Raw genomic sequence first — 12,940 nt, 5'->3', positions numbered from 1 at the left:
GTGGGCAGCCTCCAGCTGTGTGGTAGGAGCGCCCTCTAGTGGACTCACCGTGGGATTTTGAAGAGGGCTTTAACTGGATGCATCTCAGCCAGTGGGGGATCTCCATCTGCCAGCTCGATGGCTGTGATGCCAAGCGACCACACATCACAGCGGGCATCGTAGGAGTAGTCATACTGCTGTTCACAGGCTATGACCTGGCAATACAACACAACAGTTAACATTGAATTCACTACTACCTGAACATTGTGTCAGATTCTTGAAATAAAGCACTTTATTAATATTTAAATAATTTGAAGAAAATTATGTTCAAAAGGATCATAAAGCCAAAATGTACTTCCTGTTATAGCACTCTCTTACTCGCTGCTTGTTACAAACATCTATATTTATGGATTATTTAAACACTAAAAAGGTAGGACAGTTCAGTTGCTGGTGCTACGAGCCTCTCTTTTCCACAGTCAATAATTATAACTGACATTACATTTTACAGCTGAGTTTATTCTAAGCGCCCCTGAGGTCCCTCCCTACCAGCCCAATCATCACAGCTCATTTCTGCCAAAGAGTAAGCCGAGGGGCCACAGCCTCCCAGCTATTAACCTTGAGGCGACCGCAAGAGCTGCACCCATGGAGGGGAATACACAATGACACAGGGGGAGAGTCACACAGAAATATCTGAGCTTCTCTCCCTCTGTCTTTGTGGCACATACAGTATAAGAGATTTTGCTCATTTTAAATGTTCAATTAGGCACAAAAACATGTGTGCTATTTAACAGTTTGCATTTCTATACAGTAAACAGCATTAGCATTGGACTCTGACCTCAGGAGCCATCCAAAACGGAGTCCCGACTGATGTGTTCCTCCGCAATCGTGCACTGGTCAGCTGAGCTGAAACACCTAAAAAAAACGAAAGTAATACTGAATCACCTCTAATAGTAATTACGATTTAGATATTAGTATTTTTATCAGTGTGAATTTGCTCAGAATAAAAATACAATTTATGATACAGACTAAATGTTTTAAATAATCAATAAATCCTTGCATATAATTTAGTGTGGCAACCTGCCAAGCAGCAATAATAATGGGCTATAATCATTTCAAATTATGTAGGACAGATTTTTATCAGCATGAGTCCACTTCATCTCCATGACACAGAGGACATAAACATGCCTAGGGGTGACTTAAAGTCATTTGCCATAACAGCTTTCTTTTAATATGCAAAGGATCAAATAATGCAATTTAAATGAGCAATAATAGCCTCGGGTTAAGGCTACGGTCCATGAAATAAAAAGATGTTATGGTGAGCAAGGGACTAAAGTGTGGAGCACATACAATGATTTATCCTGTGCTTGTGTTCGCCTTCACAAACAGCGTTGCAGGGATGTGCTGTCCTATATCAGTCAAATACCAAAAATACCTTATTTATCTGACAATGCACTTCAGAGAAAAGATAAAGCTGAGAGACATTTCTCAGACCTTGATCCATTTGTCTCTTTCCAGAAGTCCCTGAATTGGCTAAATTGCCTCTTTCAAAGACCATTACCAAAGTCAACCAGTTTGACTCCTCCCTCAGTTGTCAGGAGGATGTTGTTGCCTTTGACGTCACGATGGATAATCCGGTTGTTGTGCAAATGCTGAAGACCCTTTTAAGTTAAAGGACAAAAAACACAAGGTGCTCAGCATGAATCATCATCACAATATTAGTCATTTGTCATTAGTATAAATTAGAATATGATGCATCAAAAGGTTATGCAGTACAAACTATATAAAAGAACTCCCACAGCTGTTCAGAAGTAGGGACATTCATTACCGTCTGCCATACTTCCCCTGTGAAAATGAATGCTTAGCACGTTCTCTGCATGTTTGCATCCCACCTCCTCCCTAACATTAGCAGCTTTGCAGCGGGCCATCTTACCAATAGGGCACTGTATAAGATGTATGAGATAACGGGCTCCTGCAGACACTGGCCTCGCATGAGCAGGCCTTTGATGAGTTCTGTGACAGAGCCGCCATTGCACAGCTGGGAGGGAGACAGAGAAATTCCAGTGACTCGTCCATCACTCAACACTCTAGATTATGATTCATGGGGAGAGGTAGCCCACACACACAAGTCAGAGGAAGCAATGCAGCATCACATGGTAGCATGATAGCATCAACATTCATGTAGATGGGTTATTGTGACAAACTGAGGCCCTTTTTTTTTTAACTACTTAGGTATTTAATTTAATTTAAGCAACCAAGTTTTAAATATTTTGGGGCTCACAGACACAAAAATGCAGTATTTGGACAAGCAAGAGTTAAAGGTACCCTGTGGAGTTGTCTAGTAAACAAATAATTATGTTTACATTCAGAGTGTCTTCTTCAAGCTGTTTCTTCCTCATGAGAGATTTGCAAGACGTATTTTTTAAATATTTTGTTCATTTACATCCAGATGTAACATCGGTTAGCAGTCTTGTTCTTTTTCGCCATTTCCTAGCACATAACTAGATTTTCCGCTGCATTCTTGGCCAGTCTTTGAGGTACATGCCAGTTTTATTTAGCATTACATTGAGCAAATTGAAGTTCAAACGATGAGATGTTTCCAGCTGACGAAATAAATCCTAAAACATTAGTCAACTCTCCTTGGCATTTAGTTTGACCTGATTGTCTTCTTCTTCTTCGTTGTTACAACTTTCGTGCACTACATATTTGCAATACTGCCCTCTGCAGTTTCAGAAATGGATGGCGTTACCCGCATGCTCGTAAATATAGTAGTAGAGCATGAGATATTACATACAAAGTAACTATATTTCTGAAAGTCGACTTACAACACCCTGTAAACTTATGTGTGGTCTACATGTGATACTGAGCCGCCCCCTATAGTTTAACCACGCCCAGATACTCAGGCCATGTCCCCTTTCATATTTTGAAGTGTTTAAGGTAAAGTCTTGTGTGAGGTATCATTGAACTCAGCAGAAAGTTCCCTTTTCATTGGTGACGATTTGCAGTGTCTGAGTGACAGCGCAAATGCATGGCCGCAAGGAGCGGGTCCGCCAGTAACCCCGACATGCAAGGAGGTGTGAGGGCCCGTCCAACGCCGCTTGTAGCTATGTTGTTTTTTTTTTTACAAACCTTTTTTGTACCAGGCTGTAGACATGTTCATTTCTGCTGTAAAGTTGGGCGTTTTAACATGGGCGTCAATGGGAACTGACTTGCTTTTGGAGCCCACCTCAAGTCGTCATTTGAGGAACAGCAATTTTTGGCACTTCAACATTGGCATTATTTTTCAGCACCGGAGGCTGTTGCTTGGTTTTAACCTGTTTTATACAGTCTATGGTTTTAACATGAAAAATAGTCAAGGAATTTTCTATATTTCTTTCCTGGTGTGTAAAGGCCATTAAAAAACAAGATTGTTAATTAGTGAGCTTTAGAGGTGAACAGAACCGGGGTAGCTAGTTTCCCCTGTTTCCAGTCTTTAATCTATGCTAAGCTAAGCTAAGCTAATGGCTGCTGGCGGTCGTTTTATATTCACCATACAGACATGAGAGTGGTATCAATCTTCTTATCAAACTCTCAGCAAAAATATCAAACAAGTGTATTTCCCAAAATGTCAAGCTATTCCTTTAAGTAAAATTCAAAACTATTAGCACTGGTACAGTGTTAACACTGAAATGATATACTGTAGTGTGTAAAGGATGCAAGGCAAAGATGCATTCTGGGGAAACCAGAAAACAGTGATCTAGGGTACTGACAGAGAGACTAAGAGATAAGAAGAGCTCACCTCAAGGACCAGCCAAAGTTGTCCACCTGATACTTTGTCTGACTTGTAGAACATGCCGTAAAACTTCACCACATTAGGGTGGTTGGACAGGGACCTCAAGATGTTGTATTCTGCCTCAATTTCCTCATCCATATCCTTTAAACAGCAACAGAAAACAGGCCAAGTTGGAACATAGAATTGCCAGAGATGATGCTATGCAAATGAGAAGCAAATAACATGGAGGAATGTAATAACAAATCACATTTATGCCTAAATAGTTCAGGTTGGGTTTCATTTGAAACACAGCAGAAAATCCAGTGATAGGTTGACTATAATTAGACTCCTACAGATAGGGTTATAAAGTCAGTAACAAAGGAAGGGACGAGCCCGGGTGCTAAACTATTTCTGGAAGTGCTTTTCTATCAAAGTAAATCTCAGAAGGGAGAAGCAGCAGTCAGAGAGGCAGAATTTCTCTTCCTGTATGTCTGAGTGATAATGTCAGCAGTCTAATCAGGGAGAGGGATGAGAGAGGAGGCATCTTCATCTTCATGGCCATCAGGGGAGCATCATGGTGGATAGCACTGCCAGGATGGGGATTGTTCCATTGACACAATCACAGCCATGTCTCAGACCAAGTCTCACTAGCACAATACGCTGCCAATGCAGAGGCTACAGCAGTCTTATCACACAGACAAATTAAAGGATATACAGAAAGGATACAGCCAATGCAGCAGCTACACTTTCTGGTGAGAGTGTGTTAGACTTAACATGACAGGAAATAAATGAAAACGGGAGATGTTGATATATATCACTGGAGCAAGTACAAGTACAACTGCATCAAGATGGAGAGGAGGAAAAAGTACTGGCAACTTACTCTGTTTGAATGGCTCGCATGCTGAGACAAGTCACATAGTTATAAAGAAAAACACAGTGGTTTTAGTCTTTGCTTTTTTCTTTTGTCACAATATTATGAGTTCTTGCAGTCATGAAAAAAACTGTCAAAATGAATGGTTATGGGGTACACGGGGAAGCACACAGAATGATGTCAGATTAGTGTTCCAGTTATCTAATTTAGCCAGCAAAACAGTAAACACTACATTTGTTCTATCAAGTGTTCAATTAAATTAACTACAAAGTAAGAAAGCAGTTATATATATATAGGATAGGTTGGCCTGAGTCATAAAGACAACAGAACATTAGACAATGATCAAGGTAAAATTAAAGCAGTTACAGCAGGTTAGTAAATGAGAAAAGTCACAGAGAGGTGTTTTTTTAGGTGACTTTGCACTAACCAAAAAGCTGTTCCAAAATCTTATGTTTCCCTGTTGCCTTATACCAGTGGCAGATCTGTTAATTTTACACGTGCGGTCAAATCACATGCAGCCCAAAACTAGTTATGAAGCTAAATCCAGGAGATCCAACATAGAGGCACAAGTACAATAATGCACCTTAAATTAAATCAGTGGTTCCCAACCCGGGGATCAGGACCCACAAGATAAATCCAATTGTTCACCAGACAATTAAGAGCTAGTAAAGCAGGAAACAAGACTAAGAGTCTACTGCCATGCAATCGACTCTGTACTTATGCACAGCAGTGCTTTGAAATAAATGCAAAAGTCAGCATGCTAACATGTTTGCCATCACAATGTTAACATGCTAATGTTTAGCAGGTACAATGTTTACCATGTTCACCGTCTTAGTTTAGCGTGTTAGCATGTTAACATTTACTAATTAGCACTAAACACAAATCACAGCTAAGGCTGATGGCTGCTAGATGAAAAATCAGGGGTCACCAAAGTCATTAGGATTCACCATTGATATCTGTACTAAATTCCATGGAAAAAATCCATCCATGGAGCCGAACCACTAGCATGGCTAAAAAATATTGCTACACAAAATGATATAAATTTTTTTGTTTTTACAGATATTACTCTAATCTTTGCTGGTCTTAATAATTATAGGAAAACTTTTTCATATTCTGGCCTAAAAACAAGGTCTAAATATTAATCAAATATAACGGGGGAAGAAAAATGTATTTTAATTGTTTTGGTCCTAACCCATACAACCCTTGATTATGTGCCGCAAGTAGTCATAGTTTCATTTTAATAAAAGCCCAAAAGGTTGGAAACCAGGATGACATTAATAAACTGAGTGAATGAGTTTTTGGATAGTCTGGTGGACTATATAAATACTAGAATACACTATATAATGAATCCCTAGCTGGTTCTGCATCATTCATAGTCAGCTCTTCTCCCACTACAGTAAGGGTTAGTTCAAATAGCTTGTGTGGTCTGCAAGGTGATGGTTATTAGGGTTAGAGTTAGGGTTAGGGTTAGGGTTATGTTGACAAGCAAAGTGTAAAATACAGTTCATCTAAAATCAACTTTTTTGCAGGCAACTGAAAATAGACGACATGCAGTAGCGACAGGGATTTTGAATTCTGCAAAAGGTTTCTCAGTAAACATGACTTACATTTATCGGGTCCAGCACTTTCACAGCTGCCTGACTCCCATCCTTCTTATTGGTCACTCTGTAGACTTTCCCATACGTTCCTTTACCAATGGTCTCCACTATATCCCAGTTACTTGATGGATCACCCAGGTTCTCCATGCCAATCATGCTGGGCTTGTGAGGATACAGTCCATACAGTGACCTCCTAGAGGATTAACACAATCCCAGATGAAAAAAACTTTTCAAAATACAGATCATTTTCAAATCAATAACAAAGACAAAATAACAAATTCTTGTTGAAATACCTCTTTAGTGAAGTGAAAACTCAATAGAAATGAAGAAGAAAAATGCCAATCCCTTTCTAATACCTAATACTTGTACTTGTAATACTAACCCTAACCCTACAAAAAAAGGTTCTTGAGCCTGAACAGACTTTTACATTGTCGCGGCAAGACAGAAAAACATAGTTTCCCGGTTAACGTCACAGAGAAGTAATTAAAATAAAGTAGGAACTGAGTGGTTTATGTATAGCACAGAGCAATATTTTTCTTCCCATGAGCCTTCTCTTTTAGCTCTGTGAAACGACTATATCCACCAAGGGAGCCACTTAACAGGTTTAAAGCAGGGGAAATCAAAGTAAAAACCAAGCAGACAGCTGAAGGTGTAGATGACTGTACTCTACTTACATGGCAAGTGTTATTTCCTTCTGACTCATCAGGGCTGAGAAAAATTACAACTAAAGAGTCTCTTGTGATCATAATATAACAGCACCAATAGCAACAGCAATTGCTTCCTCAAGAGGATGTGCAACAAGTGGCAGTTCACAGACACTGAATTAGCCGTGTCCACAGGGACCTCGTCACTGCCCACTAAGAAGTGCAATCTCCCGAAGATCAATTGGATTGGACAGAGATTAACTTGACATAGTGGCCTCCTGAACGAGCAGTGAACCGTCACCACACTGTTTTGTGAAATGATTAGTATGTTAAAGTGCTCATATTATGCTCATTTTCAGGTTCATAATTGTATTTAAAGGTTGTACCAGAATAGGTTTATGTGGTTTAATTTTCAGAAAACACAATATATTTGTTGTACTGCACATTGCTGCAGCTCCTCTTTTCACCCTGTGTGTTGAGCTCTCTGTTTTAGCTACAGAGTGAGGCATCTCACTTCTGTACCATCTTTGTTGGGAGTCACACATGTGCAGTAAGCTCTGCTAGCTAGTCAGTTGCAGAGTATGAGGGAGTGCCATGCTAGCAGCTAGGCGAGCATTATAACATGTGTTACAAAGTGACGCACGTTAGTCATGGAAGTAAAGGCTGGACTACATTAGAGCGGTTTGTGAACAGTGTTTTCTGTTGGAGATGGTAAGTCCCTTCTGGGTGGACTTTGGGCTTTTTCACTTTTTAAACCTATAACGTGCACAAAAAAAGATATATAACACAAAAAAAAGGAAAGGGGAAAAGCCAAAAAGCATAATATGAGCACTTTAAGTGTTTTTCTTTTTAAGTGCAGTGTTTCCTCTATGTTGATTTTATTGTGGCAGTGTGCCATGTCAAAATTTCTTCTGCCACGCTATCAGAAATAGGGCAGACACACAATAGTCGCGGTTGCCTTTTAATGATCCTGCCGACATAATGACTGGGAAAGATACCGCTACGCTTGTTACTGTAAGTAGGCTACAATAAAACTTAAAAGTTAATACGTATCAATACCCACTCACCTGTCTACAGGCATACACATGTAGGAAGCGATGTATTTCAATCTGATCTGTCTGGGCAGTTCACTCTCGTCCACCGCGCTGTTTACACAAACACAGCTCTACTCTACTCTAAATAGCGAATTTTGACAAACAAGCTAAAACAAAAGCTGTTGGTTTGTAGTCTAACTGTTTATCTTAGTTTGCCCCAAATCTTGAAATTTGGACAAATTCTTGTAAACTTAACTGCTGGCTAAACTAACCATCCTCTGCTGGAGCATTTATGGATGTATTATAAGACCAAAACAAACCAACGTGGCTACTTAATATGCACGTGAATGACGCAATATGTATGTTCACTGTGAACAAATGAAGTTCAAGTCTTCATTCTTGATGATGATGCTGGTTGTATTCTGGCTCTCATGACCCCTGACCTAGGACTAGGTATAAATTAAGTAAATTTGCACAATGGTATTAGGCTTAGGCCCAATTAGGAATACCAGTTATACCATAAAATAGGATGAGAAATAGTATTGTTTTATTACAATTCTATATAACAATATTGAATAGGGTAATAAAATGGAGGGGGGGGTTGCTATTTGGACAGACCTGCCCCCACTGCTAAAAAAAAATCCTAAAGGAAAAACTGAAGTGATTTACACTATATATTATAAGGTTATCAGACCCACTGAACGGCGATGCATAATCCCAATATAAATCCTCCTTTAAGTCTACAAGTGATGTTTCTGTGACCAAATAGAACACGTAGAGATCACTGATGCAAAACATTAAGTGACAAAAAAGCTGAGACAAAAAAAACATGATGGATTAGGAACTGATATAGCCATGTTGAGAAACATGCATCCTATTTTTTTTTTTTAAATGACACCCGTTTTAGATTAGCATGATGGAGAGGACTGTTTGTGTAAGATCTCACGACTGCTCCGCTTGTCATAAACGTGTTATGTATCACAGAGACTATGTGACCCTGAGGGAGGGGCGACGAGATCAGCAGATTGATGTGAAAAAAACGTGAATGATGTTTAACCCTCAGGTGCTGTGGCCACTCACACGTGAGGACAGATTTATTGTGAGTTGTTGTGCATGCAGGTTGAGCAATGGCATGCAGGTAGATAACCGATGGATATGCCGCTTTTTTGGGGGGACGATCAGATATGCAGCACTGATATCCTTCACCGTGTCCTTCAGGGAGACACATGTGATAGCAGCACTAGCCAAAGTACCTTTTGTAATTGTGCGTTTTTATCACACACATTTCAATAATTATTACACAAGGCAACTACTGAATCACTTAGCTACAAGTATGGTTTCATCTTCAGTCTAATAATCCATCATTGATTGTTTTGAAGTTAATCGGCCATTTTAAACTGCCTCTGAATAATGCATAATGCCTGCCTTATTAATCAACAAGATCCAAACCTGTTTACCTACCGCTTATAACTGTTGCTCTGTTTTGTAACATGTGTCTGCATCTACACTGTGCCTTGAACACATCACCAGTCACCTGTTGCCATGAGACCTTCACCAACTCTTGACAGCTCATATTCCTCAACCGCAGCTTTTTGTCTCCAATGACTTGCTTTAAAATATCAACCTTTTCTTGTGATTTATAAACATACGTTCAAGCCTCAAATGTGCAGCTGCAGATCATATGAGTGATTATTGTTTGTCACTAGTGGCTAATGTCTAATACTGTACAAGCGTCTTGTTCTGCAAGAGCTTTCAAAGACGTAACAAGTACAAGCTGTTAAAGCAAAATACAACAACAACTAGACTTTAACAACAGGATATGTGTTAGTCAAGCATAATTTAAAGTTACACATCATTTAAAGTTACACAGCACAAATTATCTCACCTACTGCTTGAACATCAAGTGAGAGTCTGCAACCATCACACACAAAGCAAACCAATGTGGTCATCTACTCTTCTGCACATCTATTCATTATTCAAATAATTGTTTAAAGATCAATAAAGCTCAGATCATAAAACCAAGAGTCACACATACCTGTCTCTGTCAGAGTGTTTGTCTCTCACTCATTTTGAAAGGCTCAAGTCTAATTCATGCTAATCTATAGGGATTAATAATTCACCAGTAATCTGCAACCTGATCTGCAGCACTGTTACTTATTCAGGTGGCAGATGTATCCACTCATAATGGTGGCTGATATTAAGCGTCTCAGGTTGCATGCAAGTTACCAGGAAGTTGCTAGGTCACATGCCTGCTGGGACGGTGTTGTGCCAAAAGGATTCCACTGAGCTAAGGACAAACTGTCCATAAAATCAAATATATGTCCAGAACTCCAATGTAGGATCTAATAATATTATAATAATCTGGCAACCTTAACCATACCTATCTGTATCTACAAAACAGAACCTCCATGAGTTTAAAGCCCTGGGGATCTAATGAAGTGGAAGATAGTCACACCAGCTGTAAAGAGTGTTAACATCACCAGATTTTTATACATGTTTTATATTGGTGGTTTCCAAACTTTTTCTATCATGCCCCACCTTTGGAAGCCCATTATTGCCTGGGCAAATAAATAATGTATTAGCTTGTTACAAAGCTGGGGAAACTAGTAAAAAAGGTTGAGTTTAATTTAATTGAAATAACATTTTAAAAGAACATGGACATGATGTTTATTTGTATGCATATCTGTTTGCAAATAAAACGTGTTTTTACACACAAAAGGCTCTTCTGCTATATACTGTATATGGACCTTTTTCACAGTAGACATTTTGACTTGTCAAAGTAGGAAAAGCACAGCTGAAATTGATAACCTTAACGATGGCTCAATTCCATTAAGTGTCCCAGTGAGCTATTTAATTGAGTCAGCATGCACAATACTAGCCTGGTCCTACCAGACTCTCTACATTTCATTTGTACAGAGAGTCTGGCCAGTCTCTCCATTGACAAGTGTTAACTTCCTTGAAGGCGGGTACTTTGTTGAAGTTTAAAACTATTGGATCTGCCCAGAGCATGGATGTATTAAGAGAACTGGACACAGAGTTCGGTGGGAAGCCCTGTATATTCCAATGAGAGTGCTCAAAAGCGCATAAAGCAAACATGGAGCTCGGATCTTCCGCATTGTTGGCCCATGACGTCACAATGGACACGCGCAATAGCAACAATTTGTTTTTGTTGTCTTAGCAACCGGTAGCAACATGCTCGTTCATGAGCTTCTCTCTCGTGTCTCTTACAAGTGGCGAACTCATGAACTCGCTGTTTTCATTGTCTAAAATATTCACTAACGTTAAACATTGTGTTTTCGTTGTTCCCGATCATTTACATGCTTAGCTAAATAAACGATAGATGTATTTAGCTAGACAACCAATGAGATTTAAAAATTATGTCGTGCTACTAGCTACTAACTAGCGCTAGAAGTTAGTCTGCAGTTTCGTGAACAAAGCTCATCCATGGCTTCATACTTCATCCACGTTACACGCTTTACAGCATACAGCCCTCGGATGTATTATTAGAGAGAACCAAGGCCATGTAATCACTATGTCTGTAGTAACGTTATGTATGCATATAGCTAGCTATGTATAGATCTTAATACAGCCATTGGGAGCGTGTCTATGTTCCCCAGGTCCTATGTTCCTTGGGTCCTATGTTCCCCTCTTTGTATGAGACTGGGGAACATAGCGGAACATAGGACCCTTTTTCAAAAAAAGGGTTCTATGTTCCCCCGGTCTGTTACTTTTTCTACCCTTTACTGCCAGATTCCATGGCAAATAGGCCTATGTAACCCTAACCATAACCCCCTAACCCATAGATTGCGGGGGAACATAGGACCCAGATTGATAGATTGCGGGGAACATAGGACCCTTTTTCAGAAAAACGGGGAACATGGGACCTTTTTTCTAAAGAAGGGTCCTATGGGTCCGGGGAACATAGGGATGACCCCCAGCCATGCTAGCTACCCCTGATATTAGCAATTAGCTAGCTAGCCGATATCCCCGCCAGTTTGGGAAACGCTGACGTTAGTCACGTAAAAGGCTTTACAGCATACATACATCACTCGGATGTATCATAACTTCATAAGATAATACCATGGACGTATTAACAAATGGTGAATTACAACTATTAGCTATATCCATTATTACAGCTAGCTACATGAGCTCGGGATGTCATGTGAGCGGGCAAGCACAGTTCCGCGGCTCTGCTCGCGTCCATTATGCGCGTTCATCATGCCAAATTTAATAATTCTGGATTCGCTTCTAGTGAATGTTAAAAATGTTAAAAACGTGACGTTTTAAACAAGGACCCTTTCAGTGTGGGGGGGGGGGGTTTTTTTTAAAAAAAAAAAAAAATATGGGAGAAAAAATTGTTGTTTTTTTTGGGTGGGGAATTTGTGGGGGTGGGGGGGGGGTGGGGTGGGGGGTGGTGGACCTTACCCTATCCGCTAAGCCCATGGTGGCTTTTAGACATGCCGCTCTTCCTGGGGGCTTGGCCCAGAGCCACTCTGGATCTGCCATAACCAATCGCTAATGTTTGGTCGTGACGTATGTCATGCGCATGTGCAAAAAGAGGGGAGACCGTCAAGGCTTATATTTAGCATAAGCATCGCTAGCATTAGCCTTAGCCAACTCCTTTACCACTAACGGAGCGAGCTGGAAAATCAAACTTTTCCCGAACCCCTGTGGGGAGGAGGGCCACAACATCATGGCCACCAACACAAAGGAAAGATTGTTCTTGCTTGGGCTTTAACTTCTGGATCTTCGGCGGCGTTGCCACAACGGACCAAATGGCTTCGCTCGCATCTTTCTCCACCACAACTCTAGCGCACGGCCTCAACGCCATCGTTCTCAGCCACTCCCTCTGTTTGCTGATTGGACCGCCAAAAATGTTGAAGGAGAAAACCCAAGACTATACCGGAAACCCAGACGTAGTACTGAAGGGAAATGAAAAGTGAGCCTAAGTATGTAGGAGGGCGGAGCCAAGGCTACCACAATACCAGGGCCTCTCCTAAGTGGAATGCAGCCATCATTAATGGTTTTGAATACTGTATGATTTTAATCTAAAATGTGACCGATGA

At 40.3% G+C, this 12,940-nt stretch overlaps 1 protein-coding gene across 9 annotated transcripts in view; it reads right to left on the bottom strand.

The window, feature by feature from the left end:
• myo3b (myosin IIIB) overlaps window positions 1-12,940 on the bottom strand; it is a 70,710-nt gene that overhangs the window by 53,988 nt on the left and 3,782 nt on the right. For 6 of the 9 annotated variants that reach the window (XR_005641003.1, XM_039818231.1, XM_039818233.1 and 3 more), the window contains 7 exons: window positions 6,206-6,389; window positions 4,608-4,628; window positions 3,755-3,889; window positions 1,910-2,014; window positions 1,538-1,637; window positions 815-891; window positions 49-194 (listed from right to left, as the gene is read on the bottom strand). Coding sequence is in view for 8 of the 9 variants with exons in the window: in XM_039818231.1 (XP_039674165.1) it covers window positions 49-194; window positions 815-891; window positions 1,538-1,637; window positions 1,910-2,014; window positions 3,755-3,889; window positions 4,608-4,628; window positions 6,206-6,389 (768 nt within the window). In the remaining variant the exon portion in view is untranslated. Of the gene's footprint in view, window positions 1-48; window positions 195-814; window positions 892-1,537; window positions 1,638-1,909; window positions 2,015-3,754; window positions 3,890-4,607; window positions 4,629-6,205; window positions 6,390-6,870; window positions 7,004-12,940 lie in introns of those variants that run through there. The other 3 variants (XM_039818232.1, XM_039818234.1, XM_039818237.1) reach the window with 2 other exon arrangements.

The sequence above is a fragment of the Perca fluviatilis genome, chromosome 12, assembly GCF_010015445.1.
Source record: "Perca fluviatilis chromosome 12, GENO_Pfluv_1.0, whole genome shotgun sequence".
Classification (NCBI taxonomy): Eukaryota; Metazoa; Chordata; class Actinopteri; order Perciformes; family Percidae; genus Perca; species Perca fluviatilis.
The sequence above is the reverse complement of the archived record's forward strand: the minus strand, read 5'-3'. Positions and strand labels throughout refer to the sequence as shown.